Here is a 20,614-nt window from a genome sequence, read left to right on the forward strand (position 1 = left end):
CGCTGCAGGACCGTTTATAACCCACTGTGGTTACCACCGCGAAAACACGCCTATAATCACTGCATTTTTTTTTTATCAAATCGATTATCATATACTATCAGCTATCACCACTCATTATTTCATTCCAAAAAAAATTATGTAGTATAAACTATAAGCATTAACCAGACCAATCTGTGTTGTTGACGAATATTTCAACTTAAATTATTAGCGTTGATTGTTTTCTTAGATTACTACTAATTGTTTTTAATTACTTTTCACTAATGTTTTAAATCGTTCATTAAACATAATATTAAACCTGATTCGAGTTAAACTGTTATTGTTAAATATTTAGTTTATGATTTTTTATGTCAATTTCAAACTATTTTATTAATTAAACCTACATAATTAGTTATTAGAAAATTGAAAGGATAATGAAGCCATATTATATGAGTGAGAGATAATTTGTCTTACTAAATAATTAACCACTTAATAATTTACATTCTATGTTTTATTTTTTTTTGTTGTTTAGTATATCTATTGGATGATAATCTTACTACTAATAATATAATATTGGACTAAAAGAACTAAGTATAAAGGTATAGTATGTTTAATTCTGTAAACAGTTAATTAGGTATCAAACAGATAAAACTTATGGATATTCATGTTGTATTTTTAGTTATCAATTTTGAGAAAATAATTATTACAAGATGCCATTAATCCAAGTAGATGTAAAAATGTTACCAATGAAAGTGCACTACTTTCTGTTTATGGGAGGTAAGTGTTAGCATTTCATAACAAATAATCTTAAGGATATTTCTTAAAACAATCCATTCATTATTATTGTATTGTTAATAGTTGAACATAGTCAATTTCATAACCTGACCTAATTACCTAATTTGTATGACTTACATTTCGTAGTACAACTACATAATGATTCAGTAATATACATTATAATTAGTTGATTAGAAGGGGAACCTAATATGATTATTCAATAATAAATACTAGTTACTTCCTATATAATTTATTACAAAAAAAAAAATGAAATTTATTTAATAGTGGAGTTTATCTAATTTAGATAACTACTTTTTTGATAATTGTATTTAATATATATTTCAAAATTTTAAATACACAACAAAAAAAGAAAAGATTCTGAGCTAAACTATTAAAAATGCAATAAAATAAAAGCAAACAATTATTATTTTGCATTATTCAATTTACTCAAAAATTACTATATCTTCAAGTTTATAAGTACAAAAATAATTATTGTCTATACTCTGTTCAACATAAGAAATATATTTGGCGACGACCCATTTTCGTCAGGTGGCGGTCAAAAAATACTCCTAGATCGCCCGACCTGAATCAATCATCTGTAGGCATATCCTGTAGTGAAGCCATGAGCCAGGGTATATTTACTAAAAGATCTAGGTAAATTATGTAATTTATCATTTATTATGCAAAGTTTATTAGGTAACATTTCATGATATCATTTAATTCTATTAGGAGCTTTTAAAAATATCTTTTTTCTGTTGTTAATTAAATCGTTTATTTCATGAAAAATATCCATAATCTTTTCTGTGATCTGATGAATACCATGAGCAGCACAAGTCACATGAATAAGATTGGAATAAAATGATTTTAAATTGTTAGCAGCCTTAACCATATATGGGGCTGCATTGGATAACATTAATAAAACTTTTTCGTCATTACCTCCCTCTGCCCTCTGGCCATAATACTCTAAGACAATCATTTACAAATTTTGTTATGGTATTATTATTTGTTTTTTCAAAAACTTTAGATGCTAAAAGATACGATTTTGATGGTGAATCAACATTTAATTTTCCAACAATAAAGTTTGAAATATATTTGCCTCGTGGGTCAGTAGTTTCATCGATACAAAAATATATGAATAAACTTCCTGTATTTTCTCATATTTTTTAAAAACATCTGTGTAACAATTACATAATTCTTCCTTAGGGTACTTTTATCAGGTATATGTAGATGAGAATATTTTTCCAAAAAAGATTTGAAATTGGTATTTTATAATTTATGCAGTAGAATGTTAGAAGCTATCAAAGCTGAACAAAGGTCTTGGAAAAATTGATTTTCAACTAATGTTGACTGTTGATTGACAAATGTTGTTTAGAAGTGGGAGTTTTCTAATTTTTTTCAGAGTGAAAATAACTTAACATGGTGGTCAATTTGAAATTTTTTATGTATAATAATTGTACATACAATTATAAAATTAAATGTATACATAGTGTATACACTATACATATTATGCAAAAACATGCGTTTTTATGTAAAATATGCACTTGTACCTAAAATATGCAAAATAAAAATTTGTAATATTTTTAATTAAGTATGATGATTGATGAAAACCTGTTTACTGCATGTAATTGCTTATAAAAATATAAATATGCATTATATGGAAAATCCGTTCTTTACATATAAGCATGTCATACTATGTACCTTAATTTTATATAAGTATTATCTCAATTCTTAACTACCTAAATCATTAATAATCATTTTTATACTGATTAGGTACATATTTAACTCTAGTATTTTTTTCAAATTGCGATTGTGTAATATACTAATATGAAATAAAATACATTTTTCTCAAACAAATTAATGATAAATGTATTTACTATTTGTATTTGTACAGCCAATATGCATTGTTTGTAGACCTTTATCACAATAGTAATACCATAATACCTTACAAATTGAATGACTGTTAAGTGTTGAGTCATTTTTGTATCAATTTATAGAAGTGTCGGTTTTTTTTCTGATTAATCAATGGGCAATGACCCAGGAAGTACTAGAACCTTATTACTGATGCGAGAGACTAAGATTGATGTATATTTGTGCATGATTTAAAGTTCATTATGCCTTACATAAAAAATAAAATTGTCGATAACATTTAAAGAAGTAAATCATAAAATATTTCATAATGATAACATTTTTTACAAGGTTCTTGTATGGTTAGCTATTTTTCTGATATTGATAAAGTCTAAAATATTTATGAATGTACAAGGTAATTATTATTTTCATTATCTCAAAGATAATTCGTTTTTATAATTTAAAAAGATAACAAAACAAAATTTTTTTTAAAAAACAATCATTTTTAAATAATATTTCAAAGAAAAATATTTTTCTGCAATTGTTGAAACATATTAAAACTTACTTTCAAACAACTTAATTTTTACAAGTAGTTTACGTTTAGATGGGGGTAGTAACATTTTTCAGGGATTCTTTTGTGCTTATCCAAACTATAACTTATTAAATACTTGTTTAAAATTTAATTTTTATAGATAAATCAACATTTTATGAAAAATATTCTGCTTTAGAATATGAAATTTAAAATAAATTGGCATTAAAAAAATTTTAAAATAATGACTAAGTTTTTATAATTCTAACATTTTATCCAAAAGAATATTTTTTAAAACATGATTATTTTTCGAAATAGTGAAAATTAATACATTATTGTTAAATAAATTACACTTTACATGCAGAATGTAGCACATTTTCTATTGTTATGTTTAATATTATAGTGAATTGGCTTATTCTAAAACTTAAAGATAAGAATATAATCTAAAGCTATTATTGATATTTTAGTTTTGAAACAACATATTTTAATTTAAAAATGTATGTTGTGTGTTTGTTAGACGGTGACAACACCTGAGGGTATGACGTCATTATAATAATATTAGTGTAAGGAAGTTAGTTTTGATGATAATCAATGATTTCTTCAAACAATTATGTCATTATCATAGTGTTTAATGTTTATTGTAAATTTTAATTAGTGTAAAATACTGATATAATCTTATAAAGCGCAGAAACACGGAACAGCCAATACACTAGAAACTATGCACTCAAATATTGAAAAAAAGTCTGTTAAGTTTTTAACTATGTTATGATGCACTTACACATGTGTTGTCTCCATCTTACTAATGCATAATATATCAAAATGCAATTTGATATATTAATACCAGCATTTCCAATTTTGCGCTATTAGCTATAATGTTTATACAGTGAATTGACCTATTATCAAACTTAAATATAAGAACATTATATATGTTCTCTTGTTGGCGTTTTAGAATGTTTTAATTTTTAAGTGAATTAACTATGAGCATTTTTAAATATTAATATTTTACACTCATAGCCCTTTGAAAAATTAATATATTGAAAAAAACCAACACATATTATATAAAAATTGTGTTAAATTATGAACAAAATTATCTAAGAAGAAACAATTTTTAATTTTTACTAACCTGAGTGAAACAATGAATGTATTGAATTTACAATGATGTGTTTTTTTTTAAATTTTTTTTATTTTTGTGTCTGTCATCATATTTTAAGACAGTAAAAATGCTTAGATTTTCTTCAACAGTATCTTTTCTGATAGGAAAGTTAATCTAGTTGGTACTTGGGGGGTCAAAAGTAAACATTTCCCTGTAGTTTTCAAAAGTAACATGAAAAACAAAAGAAAAATTAAGGAAAACCGGGAACTTTTACGCAAAATCTGTTTTTGAGAAAATGAATTTTGGTTTTTGATGTAACTCTAAAACAAATGAACATATATACATAAAATTTTCACTGGTTGTTTATATTTGCATTTTCTATACACATAAAATTTTAAAAATATATTTATTTGTTTTGAATTGTTTAGGAACATTTTCAGTTTCAAATTTTATTAGTATTTTTTGCTATGGATGTCAATAAAACTTTATTTGTTGGGTAAAAAAGCTTGAAACTTTAATACAAGGCTCCTAATATAATGTTACAATAGCAGTTGAAGAATATTAAAATACATAGGCACAATTTTTATTTCTAAGCATTTAAAGGCTCCTTCTATATTGTTACTATGATATTTGAAAAACATTAAAAATCTTTAGCCACAGTTTTTATTTCTAAGCATTTAAAGTTCAAATCTTGACAAAATACGGAAAAATCACAAAAATTAGCAAATTATTTTGAGATGATAATTCATAAAAAATTTACTAAGATTCTAAGATTTGAAAATGTAATACAAGATTATCCATAAGTTTGTCTAACTTTATTAAAAAAAAAATGTCCACAAGAAAGTCAAATTAAATTTTTATGAGCGTTTGAAATTCATATTTTTACAACATTTGATATTCTCTTGATTTCTCATGTAACGATTTTGCTATTTTGTTGTTATTCAAAAACGAATAACTGTAGATACATGAACATTTTACTGAATGTTTATATTTTCATTTTCTATACACCATACAATTTTGAAAATATTTTGACTCTTTTTGAACTGTTTACGGACATTGACAGTTTTCAATTTTTTTAGTTTATTTTTCTATAAATATCAATAAAATTTTATTTGTTGGGTAAAAAAGCGTGAAAATTTAATGCAAGGCTAATATAATATAATATAATGTTACAATAGCAGTTGAAAAATATTAAAAATACATAGGCACAATATTTTTTTATAAACATTTAAAGTTTACATTTTGACAAAATTTATCAAATTTATAATTTAATAATTATTTTCTAGTTAAAAATTTATAAAATGTTCCACTTTTATAGCTAATGATTTAAAATTTTGAACAAGGGTCCACATAAATAGGTAAATATATAAATTACTTTATTCACAATAATATCATCAAATATACTTGGTAATATCATAGGCTGACTGACCGTTTTCGCTCAAAATCGTTTTACTTATACAATTATATTATATTGTTGAATTCAAATTTAACACCATCCATTACAATGACCTACTTGTAACCTACTGTACAGCAGAGCGACATCCACTTACCCGCCTTTTTTTTATTATTATTATTTGAAATGTCTACAATTTTTAACATTCAATTGTTTGTACAACGATGTTGCAATTAAAAAAGGTAATTTAATCTCTAAAAACTGTTATTAGCCCCCTTCATGATAAAAATCAGATATTCTCAAAATTCCTATTGGTGTTTAGATAATGTATATTGTTGGAGTAACGGACCAAACGAATAATGAATAATAATGTGTACTCGCTATTCTGTATTTAATTCAAAAAAAGGTGGGTAAGTGGATGTCTGCTCTCTAACATTTTATACATTTTTAACTACAAAATAATTATTAAATTTTAAATTTGATAATTTTTGTCAACATTTGAACTTTAAATGCTTATAAAAAATATTGTCCCTATGTATTTTTAATATTTTTCAACTGCTGTTAGAACGATATACCAGGAGCCTTATATTAAATTTTCACGCTTTTTTACCCAACAAATAAAATTTTATTGATATTTATACACAAAAACTAAAAAAATTGAAAACTGACAATGTCCGTAAACAGCTCAAAAAGAGTCAAATTATTTTCAAAATTTTATCATGTATAGAAAATGCTAATACAAACATTCAGTGAAATTTTCAAGTATCTACAGTCATACGTTTTTTAATTACAACAAAATAAGAAAATTGTTACATGAGATATCGAGTGAATATCAAATGTTGTAAAAATATGAATTTCAAACGCTCATAAAAATTTTATTTTATTTTCTTGTAGACATTTTTTTTTTTTGATAAAGGTAGACAAACTTATGAGTAATCTTATATTACATTTTCAAATCTTAGATTTAAAAAGAAAAATTTTTATGAACTCTCAACTTAAAATAATTTGCTAATTTTCGCGATTTTTCCGTATTTTGTCAAAATTTGAACTTTAAATACTTATAAATAAAAACTGTGACTAAGGATTTTTAATTTTTTTCATCTGCCTTTGAAGCAATAGCCTATGAGCCTTCTATTAAATTTTCAAGCTTTTTTACTCAACAGATAAAATTTTATTGATATTTATAGAAAAAAAAACTAAAAAAAATGGAAAAATCCAAAATGTTATGGTGTATAGAAAATGCTAATATAAATGTTCAGTGAAAATGTCATGTACCTACGGTCATTTGTTTTAGAGTTACACCAAAAACCAAAATCGATTTTCTTGAAAACAGATTTTGCGTAGAAATTCCCGTTTTTCCTTAATTTTTCTTTTGTTTTTCACGTTGCTTTTGAAAACTACTGGGAAAATACTTTTGACCCCCCCCAAAGTACCAACTAGATTCACTTTCCTATCAGAAAATTTACTGTTGAAGAAAATCCAAGCACTTTTACTGTCCTAAAAAGTGATGACAGACACAAAAATAAAAAAAAAAAACACATAATTGTAAAATCAATACATTCATCGTTCCACTCAGAATCTAAAATATTTTAAATAACAGACAATAACAGGACTTCTAAATTTTAATTTTAATAAGATGAGTGAATTTACTTTTTATTATTACAAATATTTTTAATATTGGACTTTATTTATGAAAATTGTATTCTCACATTAGGTTTTGCATCAAGTCTGTTGCAATATTTTATTTTTGTTGATACATAGTTGGTGAACCCCGTTTCGCACATGTACATGGTTAAAGTGCCAACACGGCCTTTTGTGACAATTGATAATATTCATCGTTTGAAATGCACTAATATTTAACCATAGAGATCGATTTAAAATTTTGATAAAAGCATTGAAGTTTTGCGGAAGGTTGAAGTGTTTACAGCTTAAAAAACGTTGGCCTAGATAATAATCTTACCTTTAAATTTTATAAGAGGTCAAAATTCACTCAAATTTTTAAACAGAGCTAGGCGTGTTCTGCTGATCGTACAATTTTCTATGTTACGCACTTGTAAGACAGATACAACACATGAAAGTATCACGTCCTCTTATACACATAAAATAAAATTATTACCTTACAAGAGTAGTATTCTATTATTTCTTGAAATTTGAACATTGGCTTGCAGAATAACCAAAATATAACAGTTTGGATGTATCATTTTAGATTCTGAGTACATACTAATCATATTACATATATTGAGTATTGACAGTCCTACAATTTTTATGTTGCATTCAGTATATTACATATATTTCTATTTTACAATTAATATTTCAATGTTTAATTAATGAGATTTAATTTATAAACAACAAGTGTCAAATATTTATCATGACCTTCTTTTATAAATAAATATTATACAGTTAACACAATTGTATAGAAGTAGCACAATTGTATAACATAGATATTTTGTTTTCTATTAGATTCAAACTTAGGAGAATTAAAACAAAAATTATAATTGAATGCTTAAAAAAACTGAGTATATTTGATAATTATCCAAGTAAATTTTTTTATAATCTTATCAATGAAATTAGTTTACGATTTTACTGTCTGCAATTTGTTACTCATCAAGCAAAGGTCGAAATTGTCCATCTTTGGACCAAACATACCTTAAAACTATTTTGAATTCTGCCATTTTATGTCCAAAAAGTTTCTAAAAAAAATATATATATATTAATAACTAGTATGATTTTTATAAATTCTGAGGTGTTATTTACAAGTAGTCTAGACTGTTCGGGTGTGATAACGCTTCCTTCTTTACATATTGTATGACTTTTTAGAACTTGTATAACACCGCGCTGTAAACTTGTCGGTAAACCAAGCTGTCTTAATGAAGGTTCCATTGAATGGATAAATGTGTCTGGTAGAGGGCCTTCATCTAATGTTACTGTGTATGCAGCTCTGATACCCGCCCTGGGAAATTCTGGCTCTGAGTAGTTATCAAACCACCTAAACATTAGATGCATATTAAATATGAAATACTAATAAGTAATAGGTAGATTTAATTAAAAATAATAAAATAAAATAGGTATACTTACTCTATAACATCATCAACTGGTCGGTTTGTAAATAATAATCCACACTGTCCTTCAATTTGAAGAGCTAATTTATGTAAATTAGTTTGAATTTCATCTTGAGCTGATTTTCCCAGAGCGTATGACATCACTTTATTTTTACCAAAAAAGAACCTAAGACATTGTATAAAAAAATTACAGATTAAAAAAAATACCTAATTATAATTTAGGTAGGTATAGGGATTACCTGCTATCTTTCCATTCATTTCGCACATCTTTTAATTTACCATTTCGCATGTTATCAGTATGAAATACAAATATGTGTTCATATTTGTTAACAGCCTCACGGAGATTTTCCATTACAGATTGTTTCAATTTAGAACCCAATTTGCTTGTCTTGGTTAATGAAACTAAGGTAAAACACAAAACATTTGACATTAAAATAAATACCTATTTACCTATTATACTATTCAATCGAATATAAAAAACAAAATCCATAACATAATTTTGATTAAAATATAGTGAATAATAATTAATTATTAATTCAATACATAGGTATTGAACTAAGATAATCTAGAATTTTCATAAAGTATGTTCATAAAAAAATAATTGTTTATTTGTTTTAAAATTCACTTAATACAATTTATGAATTCTATTTCATTTTGAATATAAGGTAAAGCATACTTTGAAATAACATTAACACCTATTATAATTTAGTATTGTAATTATTTTATTAAATACAAATTATAATATGCGTGTGAATTATGATTTGGAATAGTTCAATTTTTTTATGAACCTTTAAGAGGACGTTACACAAAAATGTGTTGTCTCCGTCTTATAAGTGCGTAACATAGCAAATTCTACGATCAGCAGATCACGTTTAGCTCCGTTAGTTTAAAAATTATAGTGAATTGACCTCTTATAAAATGTAAAGGTAAGATTATTATCTAGGGCGTCTTAAGGGCTTTTCAATGTATTTCAATTTCAAAGCGAGTTATGAGTATTTTAATATGTACAATTTACAATTTTAAGACACTCGTAACTCGCTTTAAAATTGAACCATAATGGAAAATCTATAAGACGCCCTAGATAACAATATTACCTTTAAATTTTATAAGAGGTCAATTCACTATAATTTTTAAACTAACGGAGCTAAACGTAATCTGCTGAGCGTAAAAATTGCTATGTTAGGCACTTGTAAAACTTACGACAACAAATGCCCGCTTCCTCTTAATAACATTTTCGCTTATTACAACAGAATAACTTACTTTTTTTATCTCTCTTTGACTTAGGCATTGTTTCGCAGTTTTTTCAGTACACAAGACACAACTAATACTTTAGAGTATATTGTATAATAACAATATTAAAATATTTTACAAGTAAGACGTATTGTTTAGGTTGAGAAATACGAATCAAATAGTTGTTATGATAACCTTAAATAATAAATTGTTATATTTTATTATCCTGGCTCGTCCATGTGGTATGCTCATTGCTCACGACCCGACGGCCGTAGATAATACTATCTTATGTCGTGGTATGATAATTATTCTGTGATAACGTTCTGATATCGTTCTCTATAAATTGTTTGCGCGTGCGATATCAGCAGCTATAGAATTGTATTTGTTCAATAATTGATAATATTATTTTGATAAGAAAATATAAAAAAAAATTCGAGGCAATCGCGGCAGCTCGGGCCTACGGATAAATATATATTAATAGTATATTAATCCGTGCAGGGGCCTCGGAGGATCGTGTTTTCACTACTATTAGGGCCGGGCTATACACGCCGGCGTGGCTTGCGTCTTCCGCCGCGGCTGATGTGTCTCGTTCGAATTAATGGTTCTTTTGATCCGCTGCCACCAATGTTACAAGTCGGTTGTCGTCCGTAGCCTCGTACTTGTAGAGTTTGAATATAGATTTATTAAATAAATGAACAAAAACACGTCTTTTTAGTTATGAAGTTTATTGAGTTGAACATATACAGACAATCTCTGTCCAATCTCCACTAATTGTCTTTCCATCTTTTGGTTCCTTATATCTAAACTTATCTAGGACAATCCCTCCTATATAAAAAGTGCTTACACGCAGTTTCGGATTGTACCTGTCTACACTAATTTACAATCATAATTTAATTTCATAATTCTATTTGTTTTCTAAATACTACATTTCTTATTTGTTTACTAATTACTACATCCTTGCATATTTCCTATGTTTAATAATACCAATTCATAACAGTATTACGCCCGTCGTGTATAGCAGCTCCGATTTAAAGTTTAAACCAATGCGTTTTTAATTCGACAGAATTCCCCCGCGTTTTCCGTCGAATTAAAAACGCATTGGTTTAAATCGGAGCAGCTATACACAACGGGCATAATACACCGCGTTTTCCTAGGCGGCAAAAAACGCAGGTCGGCTTGTGTATATTATACGCTTGTATCATAGATAATACTTTATCTGTGGTTTGTATTATATTGTGAATCATAAAATTAATTTATAAAAGGTGGGTATGCGGTTGTCGCTCTGCTGTACTAGCTGCCTGTACTCAAATATGAAATCTACTGAAGTATACAATAAAAAGTGTGAATGTTTATTTTCCACAATACAATATATGTATATCGGGCTAAAATGCAATTTGCCAACCCCCTCACAATTTTCAACTTTTTTTTCAAACTTCTTGATTTTTTTTAACGGAAACTATTGTTTTAAATTTAATGGCCTTCCAAAGTTTGCGATTTTACGTTTATGTGCTTGCGCGCAACGCTACTTGACTGTCACACGGAGGTGCGCAGCGCCTATAACAAATTTTAATTTTTTTTTTTATATAGTTTATATTTTATAACCATTACAACAAATCAAAATATTTTTAAAATTTTATCGTGTATATAAACTGCAAATATAAACAACCAGTGAAAATGTTATGTATATATGTTCATTTGTTTTAGAGTTACATCAAAAACCAAAACCGATTTTTTCAAAAACAGATTTTGTGTACAAATTCGTGTTTTTTCATAATTTTTCTTTTGTTTTTCACGGCGCTTTTGAAAACTACTAGAAAAATACTTTTGACCCCCCAAAGTACCAACTAGATTCACTTTTCTATCAGAAAATGTACTGTTGAAGAAAATCCAAGCACTTTTATTGTCCTAAAAGGTGATGTCTGACAAAAAAAAATTTAAAAAAACACACTGTATAATTGTTACATTCATCGTTCCACTCAGAATCTAAAAAACTATTATAATATATTATATTAATTATATTAATTATATATAGAATTTATATAGTATAGGACATAGATTATAGTAATATGAATATATAATTATATATCTATAATATCTAAGAAAATATTTATTTTAAATAATATGTAACTATCATGGATTAATATTGTAATTACTAATTGATAATTATTAATTACTATATAGTTTATACTATAATTTACTAATAATATTAGTATATTTATCAGTGTGATGCAGTGTTTGGAACGTTTACTAAAAAAATGAATTCGTTCACGTTCACATTCAAATTCGTATTTTTTCAAATTAACACGTTCACATTCATTGAAAATATGAATTATTTAATTATTAAATGAACGCATTCATATTTTGTATATGAATACAAATACAAAATCGTGGAAATCATAATATTATTGTTGTTTTATGTTCGGGCGTACCCACTAGAATTGAATGTATTTTATTTTTGTAATTCGTAATATATTATATAATATCATAATAGTATTGTCAATTAATATTTATTAAATAAAACGTCTTAAAAATCGTTCAAATTCATTCAATATATAAACGTCGTTCACATTCACATTCTATTTGAAAAAAAACAACTTATGTTCACGTATTGTTCACTAAATATGAACGTGAACAACGTTCTTTCCAAACACTGGACTGTGATGTATAATACTATAATTTAATATTGTATTTATATACATTAGATATACACTATGTAGGTACAATACATATAATTTATATGGCATAAATACAGTTTAGTACCTAGCTCATTTTTTTAATTATTATAATTTTTCCAAATGTTTATTTTAAGGCAATGAATCTAATGTCTGAACGTGTTTGAAAAAATAAATAAATATTATGATAATGTTTTTTTACGTTGAATATGATGGAATAATGAAATTTGCACCATCATACTTACTTATTAAATTAAACTAATACAACTTAATATCTTGTTAATTACAAGATTTTCACCTGTTGCGAGTTATTTTTACTTTTAAATAACAATTAATATAAAAAAAAAAATATGAATACTCATTTAAAAAAAAAAACTTCTATTTTATTTTATTAAAACTTCCAATGTAAAAAACATTAAGAATTGTTCATACATTTTTAAATTCAATACTTCTAAACACACATTTTGAAAAAAAATGTGTGAAATGAGCATTTGTACTAAACTGCATTTGGTTTCCTTTAACCTGTTAAATCTATTTCGCCAAATTAATTGTCTTTAATTTGTAATTCAGTACCTACCTATAGTTTTTTTCAATTTTTTTACAGGTGTTGCTCCAATGACATCTTTTTTACCAACAATTGCGAAACAATTGGGATATTCTACGATTGTAGTTGGTACAATCTATAGTATTTTACCAATTTTAAGTTTAATAATAAAACCCATAATTGGTGCAATTGTGGACCATTTCCGGGTTAAGAAATTAATATTCTTAGCGTTCATATTATTATCCGGCCTAACAGCATTTTCACTGATGTTTGTACCTTCAATACCTTTGGACTCTTCAGTAGAACTAAATTGCAATTCTGCCACATATTTAAATGTTTGTTCCGAGGATAATGTACCTTTGTCGAAGTGTTCCTCTAAACGAGTTAATGATGTTAATGGCGGTAAATTTGGTTGCGATGTAAATATTAATGTTCAAATTTAATTTTTTTTATTATTTGCTTGTTTATTGAATGTTGCATTGATTTCCTATTTGATTATAGTTAAAATGTGAGAACAGTGTTCATTTTCGTAGTGAAATGTGCTCAAATTGGGGATTTAAAGACTATTGCCAATTATCAAATTCGTCTATTGTTAATGCTATTGAATATTATGAACCAAACACTTCACAAATAATTAGACAAAGATCAAATAAAAATTATTATAATGATGATTATGTTTACTTATCTGCAACGTTAGAAATGAACCATTCTGTTAATGTAAGTATACAAATGTATGTTCTAATCTTGGTTCTGATAAACATATATTTATAGGTTGATAATTGTTTTTACTTCCGAATATCATATGCAAGTTTCTATTTTAATTATTCTGAAGTAGTTAATCACACACCAGTTTGTAATAGAAGCTTAAGATCACAATGCCAAGTACAATGTAACTCTGAAGTCATAATGGATTTAATAACCCCCCAAAAGTATAAAGGCAGTGTCTTGGAATTAAGTCATTTCTGGATATTTTTTTTGTTAGTTAGTCTGTTTTGGGTTTGTCAAGCGATTATTTATAGTCTTGGTGATTCTATTTGCTTCGATCAACTAGGTAAGGTTTGAATTAATACATTTTATATAATATCTACAACTTTAAATTGTTATGTATTTAATTAATAATAGGTAACAAGCCTAATCTATATGGAAAACAAAGATGCTGGGGTGCTATTGGATGGGGAATTTTTTCAATATTTGCTGGATGGCTCTTAGATATTTTTAGTTCCAGTGAAGTAAATAAAAACTATTTACCAATATACTATTTATGTTTACTGGTACTACTTGGCAACTTTGTTGTTGCATCAAAACTTAAAGTAATTATTTTTTCAATCAAATTTTAAAACCATAATAATTGATATTTAACATATTATATTTATTAAAAACTTCATATTAAAGGTGACAGAAACAAAAATATCAACTAATATATGTAAAGATTTTGGAAAACTGTTAGTGGAAGTCAAGGTACTAGGATTTCTTATTTGGGCAATAGTAGTTGGAATTTGCACTGGAATGATTTGGCAATATCTTTTTTGGTAAGTAATTAATTGTATAGCATTAATGTACAATAACATATACATAAATATTAGATACATAGGCAATTAGATAATACTGTAATAGTTAATTTAATTGTATAGCATTTATATTTTATTATTATTTAATTCATAACATACCACATTTTAGCCTACCTAATTCGTGAAATAAAAAATATCACATTCAATGTTTGGGAATTTGGGAATAAAATATCTATGATTATCATTTAATTATAAATTAGTGTAAATGTACATAATATTTTATAGTTTAATGTTGTACTTTCACTTATTTTAGGTACATTGAAGATGTAGCTTCTATGAATGAGTGTAATACTCAACGTTGGATTAAAACACTGCAAGGTTTAGTATCAGGAGTTCAATGTTTTGGAGGTGAAGTTCCATTCTTTTTCTGGTCAGGCTGGATTATGAAACGTTTGGGACACTTGAACTGTATGTCTCTTGTTTTGGGAGTTTTTGCATTTAGATTTTTTGCTTATTCTGTTCTTATAAATCCAATTTGGGTACTCGTTATTGAGTTAACTAATGGAATTACTTTTGGATTGGCATATGCTGTACTCATGTCTTATGCTAGTATACTTGCTCTACCCGGTAGCGAAAGTACTATGATAGGACTTGTTGGTGGAGTTTTTGAAGGCATAGGTAACTATTTTAATCTTTTGTTAAAAGTATAAATATAGAATAATTAATAATGTTCAATTTCTATCATAGGTGTGTCTTTGGGTAGTCTAATAGGTGGCTGTTTATACGACAAATATGGTGGAGCTCAAACGTTCAGATTATTTGCATATGGTGCTGCATTAATGTGTGTAATTCATTTGTTATGTCAAAAAGTTCTGAAAGCAAATAGAAAATTGGGCCTGCCAAGTAAGTAAATCTTAATTTAATAAACTAATGGGGTACTTATCCTTCTTTTCGACTACTGTGAGATGCTGTGACTTCAACCAGACACTTATCTATTATCTAGACCAGTGGTGACCAATCTTTTGTTAGTATTGTTAGTACAGTCCAGATAACCGAATTGGTAATCGGCCTGGTAGTCGATATAACGGATAAGTACTACTAATAGGCAGGTATGAACAATTTATTGCAAGTTAAAAGTAAAACTACATATTGCTATGAAATTACCTTTAATTTGATTCATAATTTTTTTTTTTATAATAGGAAAATTGTAATCTTGGAAAATATTCAAATTTGTAGAACTTTATGTTTTTTTTAAACAAATTTTTATACTAGAAATACCAATTTTAGATTACATACTTGAGTAAAGATTAATATTGTAATCTATTTAAAATGTCAAGTTCCTATGATACTTACTTTAAAATCAGCTGAATGAAAGCCAGCTAAAGTTTAAAATCATATAATGTGATTTTTCCAGACATTGTAATTAGTAATTACTAATTAGTGTATTTGTTATTTTTTGAAAATTATTCTCTTGTACTATAAACATAAAACACAATTTCACAATAAATTTGTATGTTATTTAAAGTAAATACATAAGATTTCTAACTGCAATTTAATATATTGTACTAAAAGTTACATTATTGCCAACAATATTATATTTATTTAAACTAATGAATTACCTATTCGTGAATATTTTTGTATCATTAGTATTTATACTAATTTTTTTATTTTTAATGAAAATGTATATAATTAAAAAGCTAAATTTATAATCTAAAGGTTATTTGAAAACAAGTAAGCTTTCATGTGCACATTTTAAGGTTCAAAATTTGAAATTTTCCAAAAATTTGTATCACTATTATTTATAATATTTTTGTCTACTAAAAAACAAATTCATATTAATTTTCTTAAAAATATTTAGTATGACCTTTAATTAACACGTTATATTGATATTTATCATTTAATAGTACATTTTAAAATTATTTCAAATGTTTTAAATATTGTTTAGACCTTTAAACGTAATTTTATTTGTGATTAGTTAAAAAAAATGTGTCCAAATATTTACATCTATCATATTATTAGGTTACAATTTAGAAGAAGTACAAAACAACATCCCATTTTAAAGAAACAGGTAGCTCAAGGGTTTATTTAGTTAAGTTGCATTTATGTTTTGAGTTGTGTTTTTATATTATTTAAAGCTATGTATAATACATTGTTTTAAATATATTATTTTTATTGATTTTATTATAATATTGAATGCTATGGATGTCAAATATTGAGTGTTGGGTTCCTTTTAAAAAGTAATTATCTTCCTTTACTTGCCATTCAAATAATATTTTAATGAAATCACTTTACTTTTGAATAGGAAAAGTAAATTTGTTTTTTTTCATTACAAAAAAAAAACGGTACACAGGTAATTTCTCAAATTTCTTATCATTTGGATAATTATTCATAATTATAAGTACAAATAGTGTTTACATATAATTTAATAAGATATTGTCAAAATGAAAATTAGTTTTAAAAGTTAATTATGTAAAGTACCTATACTGTCTGTAAATATGTTGTCCAAAATATTAAAAACCGAACTGTGACAAGTAAAAATTTAATATAATATTCATCCATTGTACCTATATATTTTGAATATTATTATTTTTCATGACTAAAATTTTAGGAACTATTTATCAAAAATAACATTTCTATTACATTTTTATTATTTGGAAATATGTCCAAGAAAATCACATAACATAATATTACAATTATTGCAACACGTTATTTTCGTTACGTCACTACCCAACACTGTTAATATTAAAGTTTTATCAAATATTCATAGTACGCACTTAATTATTTGAATTTGTTTCTGTGTTTGAGATTTTTTTGTGCATAGTTAATTGCAGTTTTGATAAACTTCTACAGTAGTATTGATGAACTAGAAAAAATTATTTTTAAACTTAAAATAGATATAGTTTAGTTATCATGTTTTGTTCTATTTCCCATAAAAAAACTATTTAAATTAGGAATAATATTTTGAATTAAAAAAATTTTACCATAAATAGCGCATCTTATATTTTTTAATTTTATACATAAAACTCGCTTCCTATAATATGTAGTAAAATGATCAATACTTTAAATATTTTCATTTTCATTATTTATGCCTTATTTTTCATTTATTTATTTTATATATCAAAAGATAAAGAATGTTTTATTTTATACCAAGAAGATGAATTTAATGTTTGTATATTTATACCATCACAGCAAATATTAAAATTTTATAATATCAACAGCCTCTATAATCGAGTAAGATTTTTATACAATTTATAAAATTTTTTTTTTTTATTTTTTCAAACTTATCTTTTAATCAACACTAATTATACATATCCTATTATTATTTAAATTTAAAAGTGGTGAAACCTGTGAAGGTGTAATTTAATTTACATTACTTCACCAATTTAATTAATATATTTTATAGGGAATCATCATATTATAAAGTATAGATGTTTTGATCACATTTACTTAGTTTGTTAATTTTTCAATTATCATTCTTACAATAAATTAATTTCAATTAAATTATAAAATTATAGATTTTACAAGTCCAAACAAAAAAAATAAACCAAATTATTACTCTTATCAGCTATTTTAATTTAACAGTTATGAATTTTGTTATATTTTTCAGGTTTTATTAGCGGCTCAACTGAATACGCCAGTCCAAATGAAGCTATTCATATGCTGATTGATAATTAAATTTATTTTTTTTCAACGTTCCTACTTTATTGTTCCATCTCGTTTTTACTTCAAAAAACAAAAAAAGAAATACTTAATTTACAGCCACTTATACCTAGTATAATACTTTATTTTGATTTTAAGTAATTATTAATGGAATGGGTGAATATTAAAATTATTGAAACTTCTAGTATATAAAACAAAATGACAAATGGTATGAATTGAGCATAATATTTTTTGGGAATTATTTAAAATACTTTTTAATATAACCAAAATTCTACCGAATTAGGAAATATTTAACTTACAAATATTAGTATTGCTTATTTATAATCAAAACTTGCTTCTCAGTTCTTATTATTTAAAATAATTAATTAATTTTTATTAGTTTAACCATGAAATTACGTATTCCTAGTTAAACTTAATTTTGCTTTCTTAGTATCATTATTTTAATTCATTTTATTATATTATCTTGATATCAATCATATTACACCAGGATAATTATATAATTTGTCAGTTACACTAAAGTTGTACATGCAATATTTTAAGATTTACTAGGAATCGATCTTTATTTTATTATTTTTTTATAATTTGTCGATTATATAACAAAACTTTTTTCTATTTTTAAATTATTCAATATTCACCCAAAAGTATCAGTGTAGCTTTGGTTTTTGTTCTTACAGTATTTTTGTATTCAATATTATATTTACGTAACTATTAGTTTTGGTTTAATATGGTGCTATGGATAAATTCTGTATTTCGCTTGAAGCACAACATATTTACAGGGATATTTAAAAAAGACACACATCATTATTTTGTATTTATTTTTAATCAATTATTACCTCTGATTATTATAGGTAAGTAATTTACTATATTATTTAAGTTCTTAACGATATAATTTTGGTGATATGGAGTAATTCAAAGATTCTTCACAATTATTGATTATAATCATCAGTATGAAAACCTATTTTATTTATGGTATGTTTTATTCTTTAGTATTAGTTATATAATTGATTTGTTTTTTATTAAAAAAAAAATTACATCTAAATGTTGTGTTTAAATGTACCTACTATGTATAGAACAATTCACTTAATCTATATTAAAACAAATAATAATATCCAATGCATTATTTTTAACAAAATCAAACCAGTTTTTATAAATAATGTATAATAATATAAAAAGTACTCGAAAAAGTATAATTTATTTATTCAAAAATAATTGCAATCAAACTACAAGCAAGAATGCATATTGCATGATAAATTCTGTAATATTTACGATATAATATTTGTATAAGCCACTACTTTCATTACAAAATATCCACTTATTTTCTCCAAACTTAATAAAATGAAATAAAATCATAGTACATTAATAACTTTTGATTGAATTGAAATTCAAAGTGTATCAGTATTACAGGATGTGGAACAGTCTACATAGACTCACATATAATAAATGGTTAAATTCCCTGTTACAGATATTTTGTTAAGCAAACCTAATTAAAATGTATGTTATTTTTACTAATTTATAATTTCTTAGTTCACTTATGCAATTTACAGTTGTTACTACACTAACAGAATGTTTAAATTAAGCTGCCTATAGTGATAATAGATGTTACTAATTACTATTATGTAGTTCTATCTTCTAATGGTATACCTACTCATTAATTATAACTTTTAAGTTACCTATGCCGTTGTTAATTAGACACTTAAGAATTGAAAATATTCTTTATTAAAGTTAGGGAGAATTTGACCAATAACTATGATTATTATATTAATCCTAGTTTGATAATATTGTTCGTTTTGTTTATCCAATAAGTACTTTCTCGATTCAAACAAAAATATGGCAAGTAGTTAATGCTCTGTTACAATAGGTGTCTAGTGTTAGTGTACCTCTTCAATGTAATGTATGGAACTTTTATACATTACCGGACACCCCTTTTTTTTGGACTTAGCCAATTTTTTAATGAAAAAAATGTTGGTCAAATCAGAATTTGGGGCTCGGACTTAGTTTTGAAGTTTTAGCTAATTGAGGTCTTAACCTTATATAATAACCCTTAAATGCCTATACTGCCATTGTGGTCACTCGATCAGACATTAAAATCGAAAATATCCCCCGACTTGTTGTGTAAAACCACCTTGGATTTCATCAATATTGTTTTCTAAGTACACTAACTGCCAGCGTGGTCACTCGCTCAACTGCACTTGACTTCATAAGCCTGTAACTTAGAACTAAGTTCGAGCCCAAAGTTATGTCTTCACTATCGTCTTTAGTATACTAAACTACATACCTAGTTTCAAAAGAAAAAAATAATGGAACATTTGAAGTTTTTTGACCATAACTTCC

At 25.5% G+C, this 20,614-nt stretch overlaps 2 protein-coding genes across 3 annotated transcripts; one reads left to right on the top strand and one right to left on the bottom strand.

Annotated features, from left to right (window-relative positions):
• The first annotated feature begins 294 nt into the window (after window positions 1-294).
• Window positions 295-19,448, top strand: LOC132946096 (uncharacterized). Of its 2 annotated transcripts, XM_061015930.1 has the most exons (12): window positions 295-429; window positions 509-575; window positions 656-753; window positions 13,176-13,534; window positions 13,617-13,832; window positions 13,887-14,166; window positions 14,238-14,425; window positions 14,508-14,644; window positions 14,937-15,301; window positions 15,371-15,526; window positions 16,643-16,691; window positions 18,231-19,448. In XM_061015930.1, the coding sequence occupies exons 3-11, from the start codon at window positions 687-689 to the stop codon at window positions 16,681-16,683; spliced, it is 1,809 nt and encodes a 602-aa protein (XP_060871913.1). In that variant the 5' UTR covers window positions 295-429; window positions 509-575; window positions 656-686; the 3' UTR covers window positions 16,684-16,691; window positions 18,231-19,448. The 2 variants fall into 2 exon arrangements, with proteins under 2 accessions (XP_060871913.1, XP_060871912.1); XM_061015929.1 differs by lacking the exon at window positions 16,643-16,691 and having other exon boundaries at window positions 18,231-19,435.
• LOC132946098 (mRNA turnover protein 4 homolog) lies at window positions 8,106-10,098 on the bottom strand. Its single transcript, XM_061015931.1, has 5 exons — window positions 9,930-10,098; window positions 8,909-9,071; window positions 8,686-8,835; window positions 8,365-8,596; window positions 8,106-8,300 (listed from the first exon to the last, which is right to left on the bottom strand). Exons 1-5 carry the CDS (start codon window positions 9,955-9,957, stop codon window positions 8,208-8,210), a joined length of 666 nt encoding a protein of 221 aa, XP_060871914.1. The 5' UTR covers window positions 9,958-10,098; the 3' UTR covers window positions 8,106-8,207.
• Window positions 19,449-20,614: the final 1,166 nt, after the last annotated feature.

This window comes from Metopolophium dirhodum, chromosome 6 (assembly GCF_019925205.1).
Source record: "Metopolophium dirhodum isolate CAU chromosome 6, ASM1992520v1, whole genome shotgun sequence".
In the NCBI taxonomy this organism is placed as follows: Eukaryota; Metazoa; Arthropoda; class Insecta; order Hemiptera; family Aphididae; genus Metopolophium; species Metopolophium dirhodum.

Excerpts from the sequence above, each read along its gene's own strand:
- LOC132946098 (XM_061015931.1), bottom strand. The coding sequence starts at position 9,957 with ATGCCTAAGTCAAAGAGAGATAAAAAAA. Across the intron at positions 9,072-9,929 it reads GTCAAAGAGAGATAAAAAAA|TTTCATTAACCAAGACAAGC; the intron begins GTAAGTTATTCT and ends GTTTTACCTTAG. Across the intron at positions 8,301-8,364 it reads CCGAACAGTCTAGACTACTT|AAACTTTTTGGACATAAAAT; the intron begins GTAAATAACACC and ends TATTTTTTTTAG.
- LOC132946096 (XM_061015929.1), top strand. The coding sequence starts at position 687 with ATGCCATTAATCCAAGTAGATGTAAAAATGTTACCAATGAAAGTGCAC. Across the intron at positions 754-13,175 it reads CTACTTTCTGTTTATGGGAG|GTGTTGCTCCAATGACATCT; the intron begins GTAAGTGTTAGC and ends ATTTTTTTACAG. Across the intron at positions 13,535-13,616 it reads GCGGTAAATTTGGTTGCGAT|TTAAAATGTGAGAACAGTGT; the intron begins GTAAATATTAAT and ends ATTTGATTATAG.